This window comes from Harpegnathos saltator, unplaced genomic scaffold, assembly GCF_003227715.2.
Source record: "Harpegnathos saltator strain DR-91 unplaced genomic scaffold, Hsal_v8.6 scaffold16, whole genome shotgun sequence".
NCBI lineage: Eukaryota > Metazoa > Arthropoda > Insecta > Hymenoptera > Formicidae > Harpegnathos > Harpegnathos saltator.
Genome location: NW_020229939.1, coordinates 1,764,262 through 1,783,194, shown reverse-complemented (window position 1 = coordinate 1,783,194; position 18,933 = coordinate 1,764,262). Strand labels below are relative to the sequence as shown.

The 18,933-nt window shown below is 50.5% G+C and overlaps 1 protein-coding gene across 2 annotated transcripts in view; it reads right to left on the bottom strand.

Annotated features, from left to right (window-relative positions):
* The window catches only part of sm (heterogeneous nuclear ribonucleoprotein L), a 240,406-nt gene that overhangs the window by 4,696 nt on the left and 216,777 nt on the right, over positions 1–18,933 (bottom strand). The window contains exons 7-10 of one of the 2 annotated variants that reach the window (XM_011140892.3): positions 11,053–11,145; positions 7,092–7,390; positions 4,873–5,096; positions 689–948 (exon numbers count right to left, since the gene is read on the bottom strand). In XM_011140892.3, the coding sequence (XP_011139194.1) occupies positions 689–948; positions 4,873–5,096; positions 7,092–7,390; positions 11,053–11,145 (876 nt within the window). The remainder of the gene's footprint in view (positions 1–688; positions 949–4,872; positions 5,097–7,091; positions 7,391–11,052; positions 11,146–18,933) is intronic. The other variant, XM_011140899.3, reaches the window with a different exon arrangement.

The following is an 18,933-nucleotide window of genomic DNA, read 5'->3' as shown; positions in this document are numbered from 1 at the left end:
ACGGATATGTGAATCCAGCCTTATATTGGACGGACTGTTGATGACGGGGTTGCTGCGTTATGTTACGTTACGTTACGTTACGTTACGTTAGGTTAGGTTAGGTTAGGTTGGGTTATGTTGTGTGTCATGTGTGTGTGTGGCAGCAGAGACTACCACACACGGACTGATGCTTGGTGTACGCGCGTGCGTATCTGTCGTCTCGATATTTTTACGCCGAGGTCGCAGAGTGCTTAACGCTCTACGAGGGCTGGGTGAGACACGTGGTTCTACCATCGCGCTACCGCCGCGGTAGGTCAATATAAAATGAATTGTTGTCAAGTGAAAAAAGCGCAGCTTCCTCGCCCCCTTTCTTAATCTTTTTTCCCCTCGACGGGATTATCGCGCTCTCGAGACCTTCGAGATGGAAGAGACTTGAGCGTCGAGGATCGGAGGGGAGGAGGGAATTTCTCTGTCCGATAAACGGGAGAATCGTAAAGGCGGGCTGAAAGAGGTGAAATACAGGTCCGAGTCGAATGAATAAGCGATAAAGTCGCGGCCCGGTCAACCGTTCGGAATATAATAGGCTCGTAAAACTTGCCGCGATCGTTCTCGCGGAGAGACGACGAGAACCTCACTCGCGTCCTCTCGAGGCAATTTCACTTTTTACGGGTCGCACGCACGATATAGATATCAGCTGCTCGATACTCACTGCTATTTTCTAGTGCTGTGTGGTTGCATTCCATAATAGCAGCGACTGCAACTCCGACACTACTGAACTCGATCAGTCCGGACGACGATCTCTCGGATTTGAGGGGGAACAGCTTCACCGTCGTCGGCGCCTCGATACCGCGCTCCACGAATACGCGATTGACTGTCTCCTCGGTCAGATCCGGTGGGGTGTTGAAGAAGTGGACTATCTTCGAAGGTGGCTGTATCCTGTTTTTATTGGCCATTGCCGGGTTAAGGAATCTGCAACGATACGTCCGACGTTCGACATAGAGTGTGTGAGATCCACTGTGTCGCTCGAATAGTGAAACTATACATTACGTTCATCGACCTTTGCTCAGTTTTATTAATTTAACCTAACCTCCTAATCTAATCTAACCCAGCTTTGATTACTACAGTGGTCATCAGTGACTGGTATACTATATACATCGTCCATTAATTTCCGTATAAAACGTATCCAACTGCGTAACCAACCAATTAAATACATAGCCGACAGAGAGCGAATGAAACTGAATAATATCGTAATAATTAATGGATATTAGCGTAGGCGGTTAAAGTGTTGATATTTGTAGTAATTAATTTTCTAAAATGCGCGCCCATTTATACGAAACGGTTTTAGCTCACAAGAAGAAGATTGACATTTTGCATCATAGGTGATGGATGGATGGATGGATCCATGTTCCTTAATTTCAAAAATGACTTTTTAATTGTTTCTTCGACTCTATAAATTTCAGAGAATTCATAAATTTTTCAATTTTAATTTCTTCGTTTTAATGGCACATAGTTTAAAAGAAAAATAAACATATGAGTAACAGATGTAAAAGTTTTGTTTTTATAATATCATCGCGTCTGTAAAAAATGATGGAAGTAGACTGCGTTTATTACTTTTCAATTCTCCCTTCAATATTTTCTGTTGCGAATGTGTGTGTATATGTATTTTTTCTTTTTTTCTCCACTCAACTCACTGTAGATATCTGTACGGTATCGCTCGGACAGCCGTGCGCTAGATGGAAAAATATCGGCCGCTTCGAAATTAGGAGCGGACATTTTCATTGTCTCGAGGCACAAAGAGACGTTATCGAGAGAAAGTATCATAGAATACCGTAACGTTGCTTCACCGTCATCCCGTCTCTTGGCGGACGTGGTTTGATGAAGCCTCAGGGGGAATGTATTTGTCCCCTCAGTATGAAGTATTGTTCTCTTTCGCGTTTCTCGCACAATACGTCGTGGCATCTTATACTCTCAACAAAAATGTCAGCTTATACCCGAGTCCCTCAATTACGCGAGCGAAAGCGGATTTCCGCGACGAGCGGCGTCGGGACGTTTCTAGCGCACAGTTTGTCTTTCTCGAGCTTTGGGGGACTTCTCGTGATTAACTTCTCGCAATCAGAACTCGCTGGCGCCCAAGGCGCGGTCGTATCTCCCTGTGGGCGATTAAGTTTTTCATCGAAGCAATACGCGCCCGCGCCGCCCGCGCCGCTTTTTCTCTCCCCTAAAGGCCTCATCATGTATCACGTACCGACGTATTTCTTCATTTTGTTCAATTATTCGCCCTGCTGAATTATTCGGTTTAACGCCTAGGTTTCCGCGAAATGTGCTCGAATCGAAATCTAAAGTGGCTCTGCTGGAAGAAACGCGATGACAAATGAAGCGGTAATAATTGAAAAATGGAAAGAAAAGGGAGCGAAAAAATTCCATATGCTCATGCAGCGCTCATTGTTAAGCGACGAAATTTAGGCAACCAACAGAAAAACAAGAATTGTAATCCTACAATTTTGCAAGAATTGCGATTGTCGCTTGGGCGACAATCAATTTCCTTTTTTTTTTGGCATCCGTCTATCTCTCGTCTCTGACTGATCTCTGTTTCTCTGAACGTTGTGCTCTCGTTTGCGCAACAACCCAAGGGAGATCGTTCCCGTAAATAACGAGCAAAGAAACAAAAAAGAATTTCCTCTCGTTTCTCGGATCCATTTTGCGACAGTTTTATCCTGACTACTATTCAGCTCTGTATCGAAGCTCTCACACGCGCTCACGTTCGTTTCTTTTCCATCGATCGACATCGATGTGTCTCGCTCACGGCGACAAAGATCTCGCCGAAAGATCCATCCGCGATTCGATTTGCGATCTGCGGCGACATTAATCGCTGAGCCGGACGTCATCAGCGATGTACCTTCGAGTGTCCACCCCGGACGATCGGTGGAGTGCGCTTGGCGAAAGCATGTCGCGTTGTCGTTAGTCCTCTATTCAGCCTTGGGATTTGATTCTTCCGTCCTCGAACGTGCTCACCATTCGCGAGCAGAAAGCCGGAGCCAGATCCGAATCGACGGGGAACGGAGATTCCCGGCTTAACAGCGGAATTTAAATCGCGCTCGTTTACGTGTCTTCATTTAATTAGACTCTAGTTTAATCTCGCGGAGTGTCGTTGCAATCTACCGGCGTTCGTGCCGAACACACCCCAGCGCGTCGTATCAGGTGTACAACTTTGCTTCCGCCGTTTTCCTATAGATGGCTTTAGCGGTAAGTAGTGGTCGAAATAAATAGATCATAGACGTCATGCGATAAACTTGGGCATCTGTCAACATAACCCCATAGAAACATTAGTCGATTTGTGTCTGCGTCATAAAGTTATTCTCGATTGAAAATGTCAGTTTACGAGCCAAATTCTCGTCATTTGCGGGAGGTTTTAATTTTCTGCTTCAATATGAAGAAATCTGCGGCTGAGGCTGCGGCGAATGCTCTCAAATACTTATATGGTGAGGCCGCTATTAGTGAAAGAACGTGTCGCGAGTGGTTTCAACGCTTCAAGAACGGTGATTTTCACGTCGAAGACCGGCATAGCGGTGGAAGAGAGAAGGTTTTCGAAGATGCAGAATTGGAGGGCATTACTTAATGAAGACTCGTGTCAAGGTCAAGAAGAATTGGCACGACCATTGGGAATGACTCAACAAGCAATTTCAAAACGCCTCAAAGACATGGGAATGATTCAGAAGCAAGGAAATTGGGTGCCGTACGAGTTGAAACCGAGAGATGTTGAACGGCGTTTGTTTGCTCGTGAACAGTTGCTTGAAAGGCAAAGACGGAAGGGATTTCTGCATCGCATTGTGACTGGGGACGAAAAATGGGTTCATTACGATAACCCCAAGCGCAGAAAATCATGGGCATATCCACGTCGACGGCCAAACCGAATATTCACGGCTCCAAGGTCATGCTCTGTATTTGGTGGGACGTAGCTCGGCGTAGTGTATTATGAGCTGTTAAAACCGACTGAAACAATCACAGGTGATCGTTATCAAACGCAATTAATGCGTTTGAGCCGAGCATTGAAAGACAAACGGCCGCGATACAACGAGAGACACGATAAAGTGATTTTGCAGCATGACAATGCTCGACCCCATGTTGCGAAAGTGGTCAAGACATACTTGAAAACGTTGAAATGGGAAGTCCCACCCCACCCGCCGTATTCTCCAGACGTTGCTCCCTCTGACTATCACTTGTTTCGATCAATGGCACACGGCCTGATCGACCAGCACTTCCGGTCTTATGAAGAGGTAAGAAATTGGATCGATTCGTGGATCGCTTCAAAAGATGACCAGTTTTTTCAACGCGGGATTCGTACGCTGCCCGAAAGATGGGAGAAAGTAATGGCCAGCGATGGACAATACTTTGTAATCATAAATGTATAACCAGTTTTTTACAATAAAGCCTCGAATTTCGGTAAAAAAAAAAAAAAAACGGCGGAAGCAAAGTTGTACACCTAATATTAAGACTCGCGTGAAAGATCTCGACGCGAAAGAGCTCGATGGGAAAAAGATCGTTTTGTCAGAATCCCGCTCGGGGTCTTTCGTACTTTGTCGCGAGATAAACGGCTCGAGTTAGGCGGAGGGTTCGATTTATTAAGAACCCACCGAGGCTGGTCCGGTGGTTCCACGAGGAAATGAAATTGTCTCGCTTCGGTATGTTCTTTTTTTACTTTTGGTTACCGTACCGTCTCACGAGAAGGGCGAGTTTGGTGTCCGACGAGCCAAAATGTACGTATCGTAAGAGAAAATAAAGTGACACCGGTGAGGACGGGAGAAGATCAAGCGGAGAGACAAACGGTCTCCGATGAAGAGGAAGGAGCCCGGCGAAAAATGATCGAGGAGGATCAAGACGCGCGACAATAGTTACCTGTTATTCTTGCTTCCTGTAAAGTCCTTGAAGCTCGCTGTCTTGTCAGGCAAAATGTACGGGTTGGTGACGTCCGAAAGGAAAGCTTGCTTCGAGAAGGCGAGCTGCAGCCTGCCATCCGTCCCGATCGTGACGTTGTTCAGATTTTGTAAACACCGCTCCACAGCTATACTGTCGCCCATTTGAATCATGGCACATCCCTCCTTCGTCTTCAAGAACTTAACCTGCAACGCAGCGAGGTCCGTGTCGTTCGCTTTAAACGCGTATAACCTCGAAAGCGCGTTCGCGAAACGCGTAAATCGATCGCGCTTCCGCTCTCTCTCTCTTTCTCTCTCTCTCGAGGTAACTCGGTCGATCTTCGACAACGGACTGCGAAGCAGCCGTGTCAGGCGCGCCTGGTCGAAGGAAAGTCGGTCTCGAAGGATTCTCAGGATAAGTAATTCGACTGTTGCGATCGAATCGTTTTTATCTTCGACACGCAGCGGAAAAATGCAGCAGAAAACAGCGCCGTAATTGGAGAAAATCTCGATTCAACAGTGACATTCCTAGTACGTTAGTAACGTAGTGACGTTGTTCTAGTCTAAGTGTTCGCACGTTATTTTCGACAATGTCAAGTTGAGATTTGTTTGAGATCGTGCAATTATTCTATGATTGACACAACAGCAATTTTTCCATAGGTTGAAACCTAAGGAGAACATTCTTCTCCGCTGTCAGAAACACGCGATATCACGACGAGTAATGCTGGATCCTCGCTACCCGTTTAGACGGCAGAGCATTGTTCGACGTCTTCTATCGGAATATTCACAGTATCTGTCACGATCGCATTTCCATCGTTGCGATGAAAAAGAAAAAAAAAGAAAGCTGTCGGATTCAAGGGCTGCTGTCTACAGAAACAGTGAGAATCCAACTTTACCTCATGTACCACCTAGCGGACCATGTATCCGACTAGAAATTTTGATCAGGTTCACCTAACATTGATAAGGACCTAATAGAGTGAATGAAAGGTAATCCTAAGTAAGTCAGTCCTTATAACGTCCTAACGACAAATGAGTAAGGAAGATCTTTATAAGGTTATAATGATTGGGTCCACATTAGGACTTTAATGTACCAACCTAGTGTATGATATAATATGGTTCAGTTGATCAGGTCCTTGTCGGGATCTTATTCATTGTACCGAATATGATTTGCATTATCAAGTTTTAACAAAAACCATTTGTAATTAATTTTATAAGTGTGTGTGTGTGTGTGTGTGTGTGTGTGTGTGTGTGTGTGTGCGCGCGCGCGCGCGCGTGTGTGTATGTGTAAAATTTTAATAATACTGGACGTAGTATAAAAGAATATTTTTATAATGCGCCACATATAATTAGAGACAGTTGAATTTTTATCGTATGACGCGCAACAACGAGTTGCCTGTAGCTGCGTGCGCACTGCAGCTCTCATTTGTCTTGCATTTGTCCATATATGGGTCTAGACAAAAGACAAAAGACGCTCGAGAAGCAGTTCAGTCGCCTACTCTGTGCGTGCATGTTCCATGTATTTCAGTGCGTGTTTGTTGTGCGATAATTTATTGATCGTGACGAAACATTTTACAAGTATGCTCAAGCGATCTAAAATATTATTTCATGCAAATATCTTTTTATTTGGAAATAACATGAAAGAATTTTCAGCGTGTCATTTCTTATTTCCAATGTCATCACCCAATATAGCCGTGGCGAGTAATCAGGAGCCATAATTTGGAAAAAAAAAAAAAAAAAAAAAAAATGTAATAAGGATTCCATAAGGTAACTCAATAAGGACCTGACTATGAACCTTACTAAAGTCCTGATATCCACGCTGCGTTACATGACTTACTAGGACCCGATAGTGTTACCTTATTGAGACCTGATGTCCAAATGAGGTTAACCTGATCAGAACCATGGGATAAATTTCTAGTCGGGTACGAGCCACGTGACAGCTTGCGAGAACTTCGTCGTGATTGAAGTATCAAACGCAGCAAAACGCACGGAAGTTCTCGCCTCCATTCTCGCTGGCCGCGCGATACCAAGCGTACGAAACGTCGAGCTTGTCGGCTCACGGTTAAGGACAATCGACGTGTCATGCGAACGTCACAGCGGCCGGCAACGAAACCGGGCGTCAGACCGCGAGCGCGACGACCGCGGCCACGTCGTCGGGTCGCGACAAAAGGTTGCGCGGATGCGACGGGACGGAGAAAGACTCACCTTCGTGACGTTGCCGTACAGGCAGAACAGGTTGAACAGCTTGTCGGTATTGACTTTGTCCGGCTGCAGGCCGTAGACCATCATGACGGAGCCCTGTGTGCTGGAGGGCGGCGTTTGACCCAGAGTGGGCACGTAACCTGGCCGAGGTGGCGTAGGATGTAACGGCTCGCGGCCGCTGAAGTCGCTCTTGATGCCGTAACGCTCGACGTACGGCTCCGCGTACGTCGCCGGCCCGTTGAAGTTCTCCTCGTAACGGTCGTGCCCGGCGCCCGGCGGGAAAGTCACCTGTGGCGTGGAACCTGAAATCACACACGCCGCGAGACGTGCCAGGTAAGTGACGACGAAAGGCGCGATAGGAAGAAGACAAGAGACAGAAAGAGAGCGAGTGAGTGAGTGAGCGAGAGTAACAAACAGAGGGGCACGGGGAAGCGCACATGTCCACTTGAAGATGGACACGCGATACCGTTCGGCAAAGTCGCGAAGGGGTTCAACAATGGCAAGGGGGTGGGGGTGGGGGTGGGGTGGGGCGGCTAGCCTCGCTCGGAGACCGCTGGGGAACATGGTGTTGCTTCGGTATAATCACCGAAGCAGCTCTTTGGCTTACTTGCTTTCGGACTTTGGGCTACATCATAGAGCGGCTAAGGAGCAACATATGGCGTTATCGTTTTGTATGTCCTTTGTATGTTGGGGCACGTGCGGCGAGCGAAACGATCCCTCGAAGGTGATCCGGTGAAATCGAGATCGCGAGCGAAGAGCTGTGAGGTGGATGAGAGAAGATGCTTCAGATGCGAATGTTGAGATGACTTGGTGACTTTGATGATTCCGATGCGCTTTGTAATTGTGTACTTGGACTTTTTGGACACGGTGTCGTTGATCAACCACTTCTTCAAGCGTCGTGTCTCGGGGAGATTTAAAACGCAGAGGGTACATTAAGCGTTACGAGGCTTTTCAGTCTGATTTTCGCACGCACCTCACGGTCACGAAGGCGTTTCCTCGCATTTATTTCTGCGGAGTCACCTTCGAGGGGCTGTCTCAACCCCTTAAACATGTGGGAAGACATATACAAGAGAAACATACAGTCATTTATTTTCAGCGGCTCTACAACATATCCCAAGTTCATCAAAGTCGTTGGGAGACATTTCCATACATATTTCCCCGTTTATAATACATGTGTTGAAACACAAAGTATATTTAGTTCTTGACGCAATCACATCGGCATTCGGGCTCCCACAAATCCTCATTTGCATACACGCTTGATTGGAAATCCGCAAGCCTATTGCGATAATTGATATTCCATCTCGGTGCGAATAGAGCTTGAAGGATTCGAGGCACCTTTCAACTCGCGAGTGTTGTTCACCACCGCACTGAGAGCGAGAACAGTTAATCTCACGAAAATTATAGTCATTTCCTTTCCTGTTTTAACAAAAAAGCAGCAATACCAATATGCACGTAAGGTTATTATCACTAACACTTTATAATAACACTTACTACAAATTGGTTCTCCCGACTATAATTCTTTCAGTATATTTAGCTAGAGAGAGGGGGAAGGAAGGAGAGAGAGAGAGAGAGAGAGAGAGAGAGAGAGAGAGAGAAAGAGAGAGAGAGAGAGGAGAGGGAGAGAGAAAAGGAGACAGAGACAGAGACAGAGAGAGAGAGAGAGAGAGAGAGAGAGAGAGAGAGAAAGAGAGAGAGAGAGAGAGATCTCTATAAATCCTACAAATTTATAAATTTCACAGTAACTTTACTAGTCAAAGTACAAAAGTTGCGTCCCTTGTGAGTGCTTCATTTGCAAAGTTCCCATCGCGGTTGTCGAGACAGCCATGAAAACTTATCTGGATGGCTCCAAATATCGGACACTTCTCTTCTCGATGCGGACTCGGAGACGGCTCCCGCAACGCAAGTATGTACGTGCGTTCACACACACATGAAGATAATCCAAGATTATAAAATATAAAAATAGACACACGCACGCACACGCACACACACACACACACACACACACACACACACACACACACACACACACACACACACACACACACCTACACACACACACATACACACGCGGAAGTTAAGAAGTACCGACGGCAGACTCGAAACGGAGCACGGAGGATGCGAGCGCCGGAGTTGGCGTAATTCGAGTCGACGGCTCTATCGGAATGGTAATGCAACGCTTTTGTCGAGCGCGTCCGCGTATTAAATGTTGCGACAAATGGTATCGATTAGAACGTCGGAGGCTACCGGGCAAGGTGAGCGTGGGCAGAGCGGTGAGTTACGATAATGTTTTCAACTATCGGATTACATCGCGCTCGGCGGGCTCGAGATTGGCTTCGATTGCAGACGCGCGCGTGGTACTTTGTTACGTTCGGCTCATTGATTTCCCGTCAAAATCGCAATAGGATCCCGGCCTCGTTGACTTACGACGGCGGTTTTAGACAGCGCTATATACCGCGGGAATTATTTTCCCGGGAGTCAATGTTAGGAGTTCAAACAGTTTGAACGGTCGCGGCAGTGCGGACAAAAGGCCGCGCGCTGCTGCTTGTAACAACCGCTCGGAGCGTAACGTCGGATGCAACAGCGTCGCGTGATGTCGGTTGCACGACAATTTCGATCGCCGAGACGTTTGGCTTCTTCTCGCGAATCTACGACGCGACGTACTTGCAGGTGCAATTTGTGAATCGTCGCAGATTAAAAGAAAAGCCAACGAGAAGCTACGTGGCGACATGCCAATTGCGAAAGCCACTAGATATACACAAATGGAACAAGAAATGGGGGTTGGGGGGAGGGAGAAGAGAGGATATCGAGAGCGGACTTCTTCGAGAATCGCTCAAACGTCTCGGTTCAGACGTTCAGACCTTCCTCTATGGAAATTGAAAAAAACTATAAGAATGCATACGGAGAAAAGGAAATGGTTAAAATAATGCGACAACTTCTACGGTCGATAACGTGCAAAGTTTAAGGAAGACATCGAGAAAGCACGCAAGAGAGAGAGAGAGAGAGAGAGAGAGAAAATGAGAATTTTTTGTATGCAGAACATCGTCGCGCATTCTTTCTTCCCCAATTGAGACGGGTGAATTTTACGAGAGCACGACGGCTCTAATTTGAGCATCGTTCCGCCATTATCATAATTAAGGATCTCAGAATTCGTGCTGTACATGCTATTACGTTGCGTTCCCTATTTGCGCAGCGAATAAAATTGCACGTAACATCCCTCCGGGAGGACAGAGAGAGCGACTGGCTACTGGTATTGGTATACGCTCTCGCATTAATATTTAAACGTCTAATGAAAATAACAAAAGCCGCGCACGTGTGCGCACACCCCTGCAGTGTGAGGTCGCCCCAATAAAATGCTTTTCTAATTCGACGAGCTCGCATTAAGAGGGAGAGACTGAGCGCGAGAGAGAGAGAGAGAGAGAGGGGGGGGGAGAGAGAGAGAGGAGGAGAGGATGGGGGTAGAAACGCTTCCTCCGCGCAGAAATATCTGAATTTATTCAACGCGATATTTCATAAATGCGGTGGTCCGTCCAATGAATCTCTTTCAGAGATAAGAGGTCTCTTCCCTTTCGCGCGCGGGCGCACGAAAGTAAATTTTCCTCTTCGTACGCTGCAAACTAATGCCGCCCTCGACGTACTTCTCTACTTCCGGCGAGCGCCCCGGGAAAACGCCGGCCACGCTTCGCACTTCGTCCGAGTCTCCTCCATTAATCCCGCTCTCATTTTTTACACGTGTTCACGGAAAACGTGCGATCGCGCCGCCGGTCGGTCGAGCCATCTATTTTCCGAACCGGTGAGCTTAATTTGGCCATTATGTTAGCCGGCGAACGGACTGACGAGCGGACGAGCGGACGAGCGGACGAACGGACGAACGAACGAACGGACGGACGGACGGACGGACGGACGGACGGACGGACGGACGCTGAAACAGGCAGACAAACAGACAGAGAGACAGGCAGACACTCACCGTATGGCTGGGGCGCGGCGCCGTATCTTGGTTCCGCCAAAAGGGGAGCGGGCCTTCCATTTCCTGTCGCGTCGTTTTTGTGTGTGTTCGAGCCTGCAACAGAACGAGCGAGTTCCTCGATGAGACTCTATAATCACCATTCGCGGTGGCTAACAATTCTGGCCGCTCCAACGCGACCGCGAGGCAAACGCGACGCGCGAGCCCGAGCGCCGTCATTTATCCCGCGCGTTCCCCGCTGGCTCGGACGAAACTTCCGGCGAGAAACGCCGACGTGACAACGTCGGGCATTTTCTGAAAAATGGGCAGGAGCCGGGTGAGAGTAGCATAGAAGGCCAGATTTCATACATCGATGCAAGGATAATTTATCGCGCCGTCCCGATGGAGGAATTCACGTGGTTCCGGAAAGCGCGCTCCCCTCTCGGGGGTCGGTCGAAATGCTTCTGGTCGGAGCAGCAAAAGGGGGGTGTTTCACCGATAATACAAGCGGCGAGTGCTCATCGACTTTCGATGGAAACATTTGCATTCTACTCCTCCCCCCGTCCGATGTGCCTCAGAGATCTCGAGCAGCGGAAGATGGACTTTGCTGCGAAATCTAACCTCTGCCTTCGGCAGAGGCGATGGAATCTCGACGAGCTTCCGTGCGACGACGGCACTGTCCGTGTTCGCAAACCGATGCTGCACCGTGAAAAACGACGGGCTGAACTACTAGGCGATTATGAACGGAACCGAGCGCATTTTGCTCTCGAGAAGGCAACGGAACCGTCCGCTTCTTACGCGGGGCCGAGAGATCGCTTCCAAGAAGCGGAACTTCTGTTTCCTTCAGTCAAATCTCCCAGGGCCGAGATTGGTTCGTCAGAACCAGAAATTCACTTCCCCCAAGCCAGGAGCTTTCGGCTCGCGTAATTTAACCGATCCTTTACCACCGTATGGGAGCACACACAGAGTCGCTACTATCGAGTAGTGATCTCGATAGTACTTCTGCCGATCGTCTCTGACTAGACCAGCACCTACAAACACAATATTTCCGTGAAGAAGACCCGTGAAGAATAAACGATTGTAGAAGGCGCTCGATGGGGATGCAAAACTGCGCGTCGCTCGAGTTCGCGGAGGAGTCGGGACGGAGGCGCGATCGTCGCGTGTTTTCTCTCGCGTGACCCGCGCGCGAACCGAGCCGATCCTTTCTGCCTCACGTCGAGCTACACGGGATTCAGGATAATGGCCGGCCTCTCGAGACGACGTAACGGACTCCGATCGAGTTTCTAACGAGCGTTCGATTCCGAGCGCGAGGCGGCGGCCCAGCCATCTTCATCCCCCTCGTCCTGCTCCGATGCCTCCGGCAGCGGGAAAGACGGCGCGGCGGCGGCAGCAGCAGCGCTAACAACATCCTGCATAATCCGCATTCGGCTCCTCGCGCGCACCGCGTCCCGCGCCATTCGTCTATCTATATTAAACCGCGTTGCATCTACAGCCACGCAATCACAACCACCGCACTCACTCGCTCGCTCGCTCGCTCGCTCACACACGCCCACACCTCGCGGCGGGGGAGGCACGCGGCACCGTTTCCTCGAGATGAGCACGCTTCGGCAACGTTTCGGTTCACTCGCTTCCTCCACGTGCGCAGCAACCCAGCACCACTCCAGATTCGCCGGTGCATCACGGTGTGTGTGCACACACACACACACAACACACGTGAGCGATATCGAGCTTGTTGCTGCAGCCAACCCCTGTATATCGCCGCTCCCTTTCTGCTTCGCCCTCCACCCCATCCATTCAGCCACCCCAGCTCGCCCATCACCCTCGGATATTCGATATCGGTGTGTCTCTCGTACTGGCGAGAGATGCTGCTCTTCGTTTGGAATACAGCGTCTCTCCCCTCCCTCTCCTTACCACCCTCCTATCTCTCTTTCTCTCTCTCTCTCTCTCTCTCTCTCTCTCTCTCTCTCGCTCGCTCGCTATCGCTCAGGCCGCATCAGCCACTTGATTGGCTCTCGGCGAGAGGAAGCAATCGCCTTAACCCTACTTGATCCCTCGGATCGAGCCCGATGCCGCTCCATTGTGAAGACGCGCCGGGTCCCGCAGATTAATTGCTAATTAAGATCGGTGCGCTAACGCCGTGACTGTTGGCGTAGGTCCGCGACGTGGGCGGGCGTGTCGAGTGGGGTTTGCTGAAAAAGGCCGGCTCGAGCAGGGACGCGTGTTTTTCTCGTCGGTGCGCTTATGGCGGAAGCGGAGCCAGTCTCCGGAGTGGGCAGACGTGCGGCAAAAGTGTCGAAGCGACCTGACGGCCGCATCTAACGAACGGTAAGCGACGTGATCGATCATAAGTGTCACGAGCGGAGCGAACAGCGAGCGCGAGCCTGCCGGGCGAGTGCAGGTAGGAGTCACTTGTTGATTTTTTTGCTTCCCTCCGCCCGGCGCGGACACGCACTTCCGATAATTGTGGAATGCGCGAATTATTGAGCAATCGGAAATCGATTACCGAGACGGCGACGGCTGCCACGTGTTTTTCAATAACGCAGGCGGAGGAACTCTCTCTCTCTCTCTCTCTCTCTCTCTATCTCTCTCTCTCTCTCTCTCTCTCTCTCTCTCTCTCGTAGGACGACATACGCGCGCGCACTGACACGAGGAACGAGAAGGGACGCGCGACGAACTCTCGAGAAACAGCGCACCTGGGCTGCATCGAGAGAGGCCCGCGGGTCCGTGAAACTCGATATTGGCACTTGTAGCAGTCGTATAAGGTCCGCGGAAATTGCGATTTCGGATACGGGCGGAGGTCGCGCTTTGCCACCGTTCGTCCGAGCGACCTGCCGAGGTCGACGGCGGCGTCGTGTTTGTCTTGCCGCTGGATACTCGGGAGACGGGCGACACGATTAATGAATTTACTGCCATCCACCGCGCTCGCGAGAGCGTTCACCTATGTACACGCGTTATCGACAGCTCCCGGGGAAACGGGACAGCTCTCGACTCTGCGCCGTCGGCCATGACAGCGTCGTGGAGCGACGGGCGGCGGCGAAGAAGATCGCGCTCGGACGAAGCGCGTCTCACGCGCGGCGAAAAGACAATTCTCCGCGCGGAGGATTCCGGAATTCCGCCGGAATTTCTCCCTCGCGGCGGCTGCCATCCAGCCGCAGCGTGACGTACGTTCGGCCGTAAATTAATAACGCGGCTTGAAGAAATCAGCGCGCGCGGCCTCGACAGTTTCTCTCCTCCTCCTCCTCGCAACAATCCCACCTCGCGAGCAGCGGTCAATCCTAAATTCACCGTTTCCTCCCCCACTCTACCCCGAACGCGAACCCCCAGCACCTGCGTGCTGCGCAGGGGTCTGGCGTGTCCCCGTCAATGTTTGCAACGGACGCACGTCGCGTCTCAAGATCGAACGAACGCCGGGCGATCCATCGCGCAGCCGTTGAATTAATAACGCCGCCCGCGCCGCGGAGAAACGCAGGTCACCCGGCCGGATTATAAAGCAGGCCTCGTCCAGCACAAGGAGGTGGCCGCGGTGGCGGGTCAGCGGGATTTCAATCTCCAAAACAATTTCACCGCGCGGAGCGCTGCGTCGTAAAGGTAAACGCCATTACCGGTGTAACGGCGTCGCACCGGATACCCTTCTCGCGCGATTATTACAGGCGGATATTAGAACTCGTAGGTCATCTGGCCGGGCCACGGCGAAATTGCAATTTTATGCCCGACAAGACACGTGATAGGGAAATTACGACCCTGATCGCTCACTCCTCCCCCCCCCTCTCTCTCTCTCTCTCTCTCTGTTCTATTATCCCGTCCTCTTCCTCGCGCGCCCTTCGCGGGCGAGCGGGAGAAGCTATCGAAGATCCGCTTCTTTTCTTCTCTTTTTCGGCGCTGAAAGCCGGCGGGGGTGACGGCAGCAGGAAGGCAAGGGGAAGCAGGGACGGAGGGAGAATCCTGGAGCGTCCCCGCGGGAGGGACGACGGACGGAAACGGATGATGGCGAGGAGGACTCTCGCGGTATCGACCTCCGGCGTCGCCACGCAGACTGCCACCGCGCACCCCATAAAATATACACGGTGCTCGTGAAGCTTCGCCGCGTATCGTGTACGCGCGCAAATGAACGGCGCTGTTTGCGTTGCGTTGCGTTGCGCGCGAGGCCGGCCGATCGAGATTATGAGGGTGTCATGAGAGGCGCAAAATGTCCGACGCGCTCTCGTTTGCGCTTTGACCGGCGGCCACCGGCGGAACGTCGGATTCTCTGCGGCGGCCACTACCGCGAACTCTACTTTTCCCGAGCATCGGTAATTTATAACGATTTATTTATCGGTTTGTTTATACACAAGGTCGAAGGTCTTTGATGCGCAGGACTAGAAACGGCTGTGCGAAGCCCCGTCATCTTGCTTGAAGCTGCGACATTAAGCGCGTCGAGTTGACTGAACATGTAAGAAAGAGAGGAAAGGAGAAAGAGAGACGGAGAAGCGGCGGGGAAACGAATAAAGCAAGCAAGCCAGATAATGCTCGGTCCGGTTTAATCGAAAGCACAGCCGAACGAGACGCTGAGAGCAAGGGAATCGAGAGAGCGCGACGCAGACAATGGCGCTCTTCAAGCGAATTTTCGCCGGGGGTGGGATCGATTCGGGGGGATCGTCGCGGGTATTCGCGAGGAGGGAAACGAGCAAAGTTCAGGACACCGTGTATGTGGCGAGCTGCGTAAATTCCGTCGGCGGCGGCGACGCAGGTGGCGCGTCGGCCGGAGAACGTAGCCGGAAGAAACGACAGTACAGATTATTTGAACGACGACGGGATTACCCGACGATGAACAAACGCTCCCGCGGGACCGTATATACGTTGGGCCATGGACTCCAAGTTCTCTTTCAATGACTGCGACTCGCTGCGAGGCGGATTCGGCCGATGAGATACCGCCGTCCTCGAGAGCGTGGCTGCTCTCCGTTGAGCGAAACCGAAACAGAAACAGGAAGAAACACGAGAATGCAAAAGTTGAGCCTCTCGCGGGTGTCTAATCAGTAAAATCTACGTCCGACGTGGCTGTTAGCCGGTGATGCAACGCTCATTTCTTCCAGCGGCTAGATAAACAAGTAAAGGCTGGACGGAGGAAATTACAGCTGTGAGGCGAGAAATCGCAACTAGTTGCCGGTCAGCAGCGCGACGTTCGCTGCGGCTCTCTCAGACTTTTTCTGGAACAACGTAACCTTAACTCGGAGATTTGCTATCTGATTTCGAAATACCAGCCGCCGTACGGCGGCTAGATTAGATATTTTAGGGCAGATAGAGAGTGAGAGAAAGAGAAAGACAGCGTCGTATACTCAATCATACTTGTTACGTAATGACCAAGTCGCGACACCGCAGCAGCCGTTCATTTCGGTGAATAATCGGTCAGTAACGAGGTAGAAAATTTAACCTGATAATCTAACCTGAACTAGTTAGTTTTCAACCGAGTCGGGCTACTACGGGTTGCATTTCTGCCCGGGGCGGAGCCGGATAACGGGATAAAAGCACGCGCGACGAAATCTCGCGCTTTTGTGAGCGCGCGAGGATGCTCACAACGAACGAGTGCTCCTTAAATTAGGTACGTCGCATAAAACAGGCTCGCGCGTAAAACATAACGACCCGCCGTAACGGCACCGCGGCGATTTACGCGAATTATCAATTTTCAACTTAATAAAGCGGGAGAGAAGTAGGGCGCGGGGACTGACTCTGGGAGTCTGAGTGCTTTCAGGCTTCTATTAAGCGGTCCGGTTGCATTCGAAAGTAAAGGCGGACTAACCCGAGCAATAAAAGGCGCTCGGGTCATGCGCATGCCATGCCGCTATCAGAATAATAATGGCGCGAGAGAAGAGCGGTTTTACGTGATTGTACATTTGTAAAAGTCGTTCTCTTCCTCTTCCTCTCTCTTCCTCTCTCTCTCTCTCTCTCTCTCTCTCTCTCACTCTCTCTCTCTCTTTCTCTCAACGGTGAGTGCATTCTTGACAGTCTCGATTTCGACTGCGTGAAAAAGGCACAATTTATTGAGTGACACTTCGCGTTAAAGTGTGCCGCAAAAATGAGTTACTTTCTTTTCATTTCTTTTTTCCGCGCGCGCACACACACACACACGCACACGCACACACACATACACATACACACACACACACACACACACACACACAAATAAAACGTATTGCATCACTAAAAGTAAAATGGCTGTAAGATGGAACGACACTCATTCGGCGCTCTTGTGCAGATTTGATCCAATATTAAGATATATAGAGAAAGAAAAAAATCGTTGATAACGATAAATGATTGACAAGTCGCCATACACCTTAATATTCAAGAAAACCTGTGCAAGACTGCGAAAATTGTCAGAGTACCGTTGCCGGATTGGACGCTTTATCCCGAACATGGGATGAAACGATAAGAAGTCCCACATCAGCTCACTTTGGCAAGAATTCGATGCGATCTCTCGATAATACGATGAGAATATACCATATACGATATTTGCCGTGCACGCTGGGGTTGTTATTTTCTTAACAATAACCTTTTGGAGCGATTGTTGCGGGATCGAGTTGCCTCCTCAAAGCAAATATTTGAGGACTCGCGGGCGTCTCTCTCTCTCTCTCTCTCTCTCTCTCTCTCTCTCTCTCTCTCTCTCTCTCTCTCTCTCTCTCTCTCTCTCTGTCTCTCTCTCTTTCTCCACCTCCTGTTTCTCTCTATTTTTCTTCATTTCTCGTAAAATCGACGTTTATAGCGCAACAGGTATAGTTAAAGCCAGCTTGGCGGCAAAACATCGCGGCGATCGACATGAAACAAAAAGACGCGGACATTTTTCCCTTCCCCGTCATGGACCTTCCAGGAGAGACCGAGACATCGATTTCTTCCGTCCCTCCCTCCGATTGCGGTAGAACGGTGTTGCGGGTCGATTATCCCGGAAGGATCGCGCATGCAAATCGGGCCGCGTTGATTAGAAACTGCGAATGCATTAATAATTGCACTAATTGCTCCGACTACATTCCCCATCTCGGCCCATTTACCGATATACACCGCGGCTGATGCGAAAATCGATTCGCAATCCGCTCACACGTGCAACCCCCGCGCCGTTGTTGTTGCGTTGTTATAATTATTATTGCGTCATTAGGCGCGAGCACGCGCGCGCGCAAGTGGCCGATACGGCTGGAACATGTTCTTGCATGAGATAAACTCATTAATCATCTGATAATGGGCACGTTCTTAATCCCGGGATAGGGACCGGCGATCTATTTTGCACGCGAGTGAACGCATAATAGAACGCGCCGCGCACATCCGGAGCCGCGATTCGGCCGATCCGGCCGTCCGAGTTGGCGCGTCGCGCGGCTGCGATAATTATCGCAAGTCTCGCAGACGCGAGACGATCGTCCGATAATTCTCGCTGGGGCGACCGACGCAGGTATGCAGATCTCGCCTGCACTTTGTTGTAACTCGCGTAGTACACCCCCGGAGTCCGCCGGCTCCGTCTCTGTGAGCTCGCTCATGAAACATTCAACGCCCTCGGTCCTACCGTGAAGCCGGCCCTCGTCGTATCCGCGGACTTTTTACGCGCACCGAGTCGCGGAACAGAGAGATATCAGAGTTTTCCCCGCCGCGCGATAAGGCGAATTTTACGTTTCGCCGCGGATACGCGCGCGCGGACGCGGGGATATTCCGGGATTACGTTCACACGAACCGCGAGCTAGCAAATTCGCGAGATTGCCGCCGCTAAAATATCCCTAAGATATCCCTTTATTCCGCCTGCCGCCTGCCGGATGTGCGAAGTTCGCTAAGAAGTCGCGGCGGACTTCCAGACGCGCATTGTCGGCGTAGAATCGCGAGAGACGTCGCGGGGGGGATGTGCGATTTCCTCGACACATTGTCCGAGCGCGCGACTAGATTCGACTTGAAAAGGCC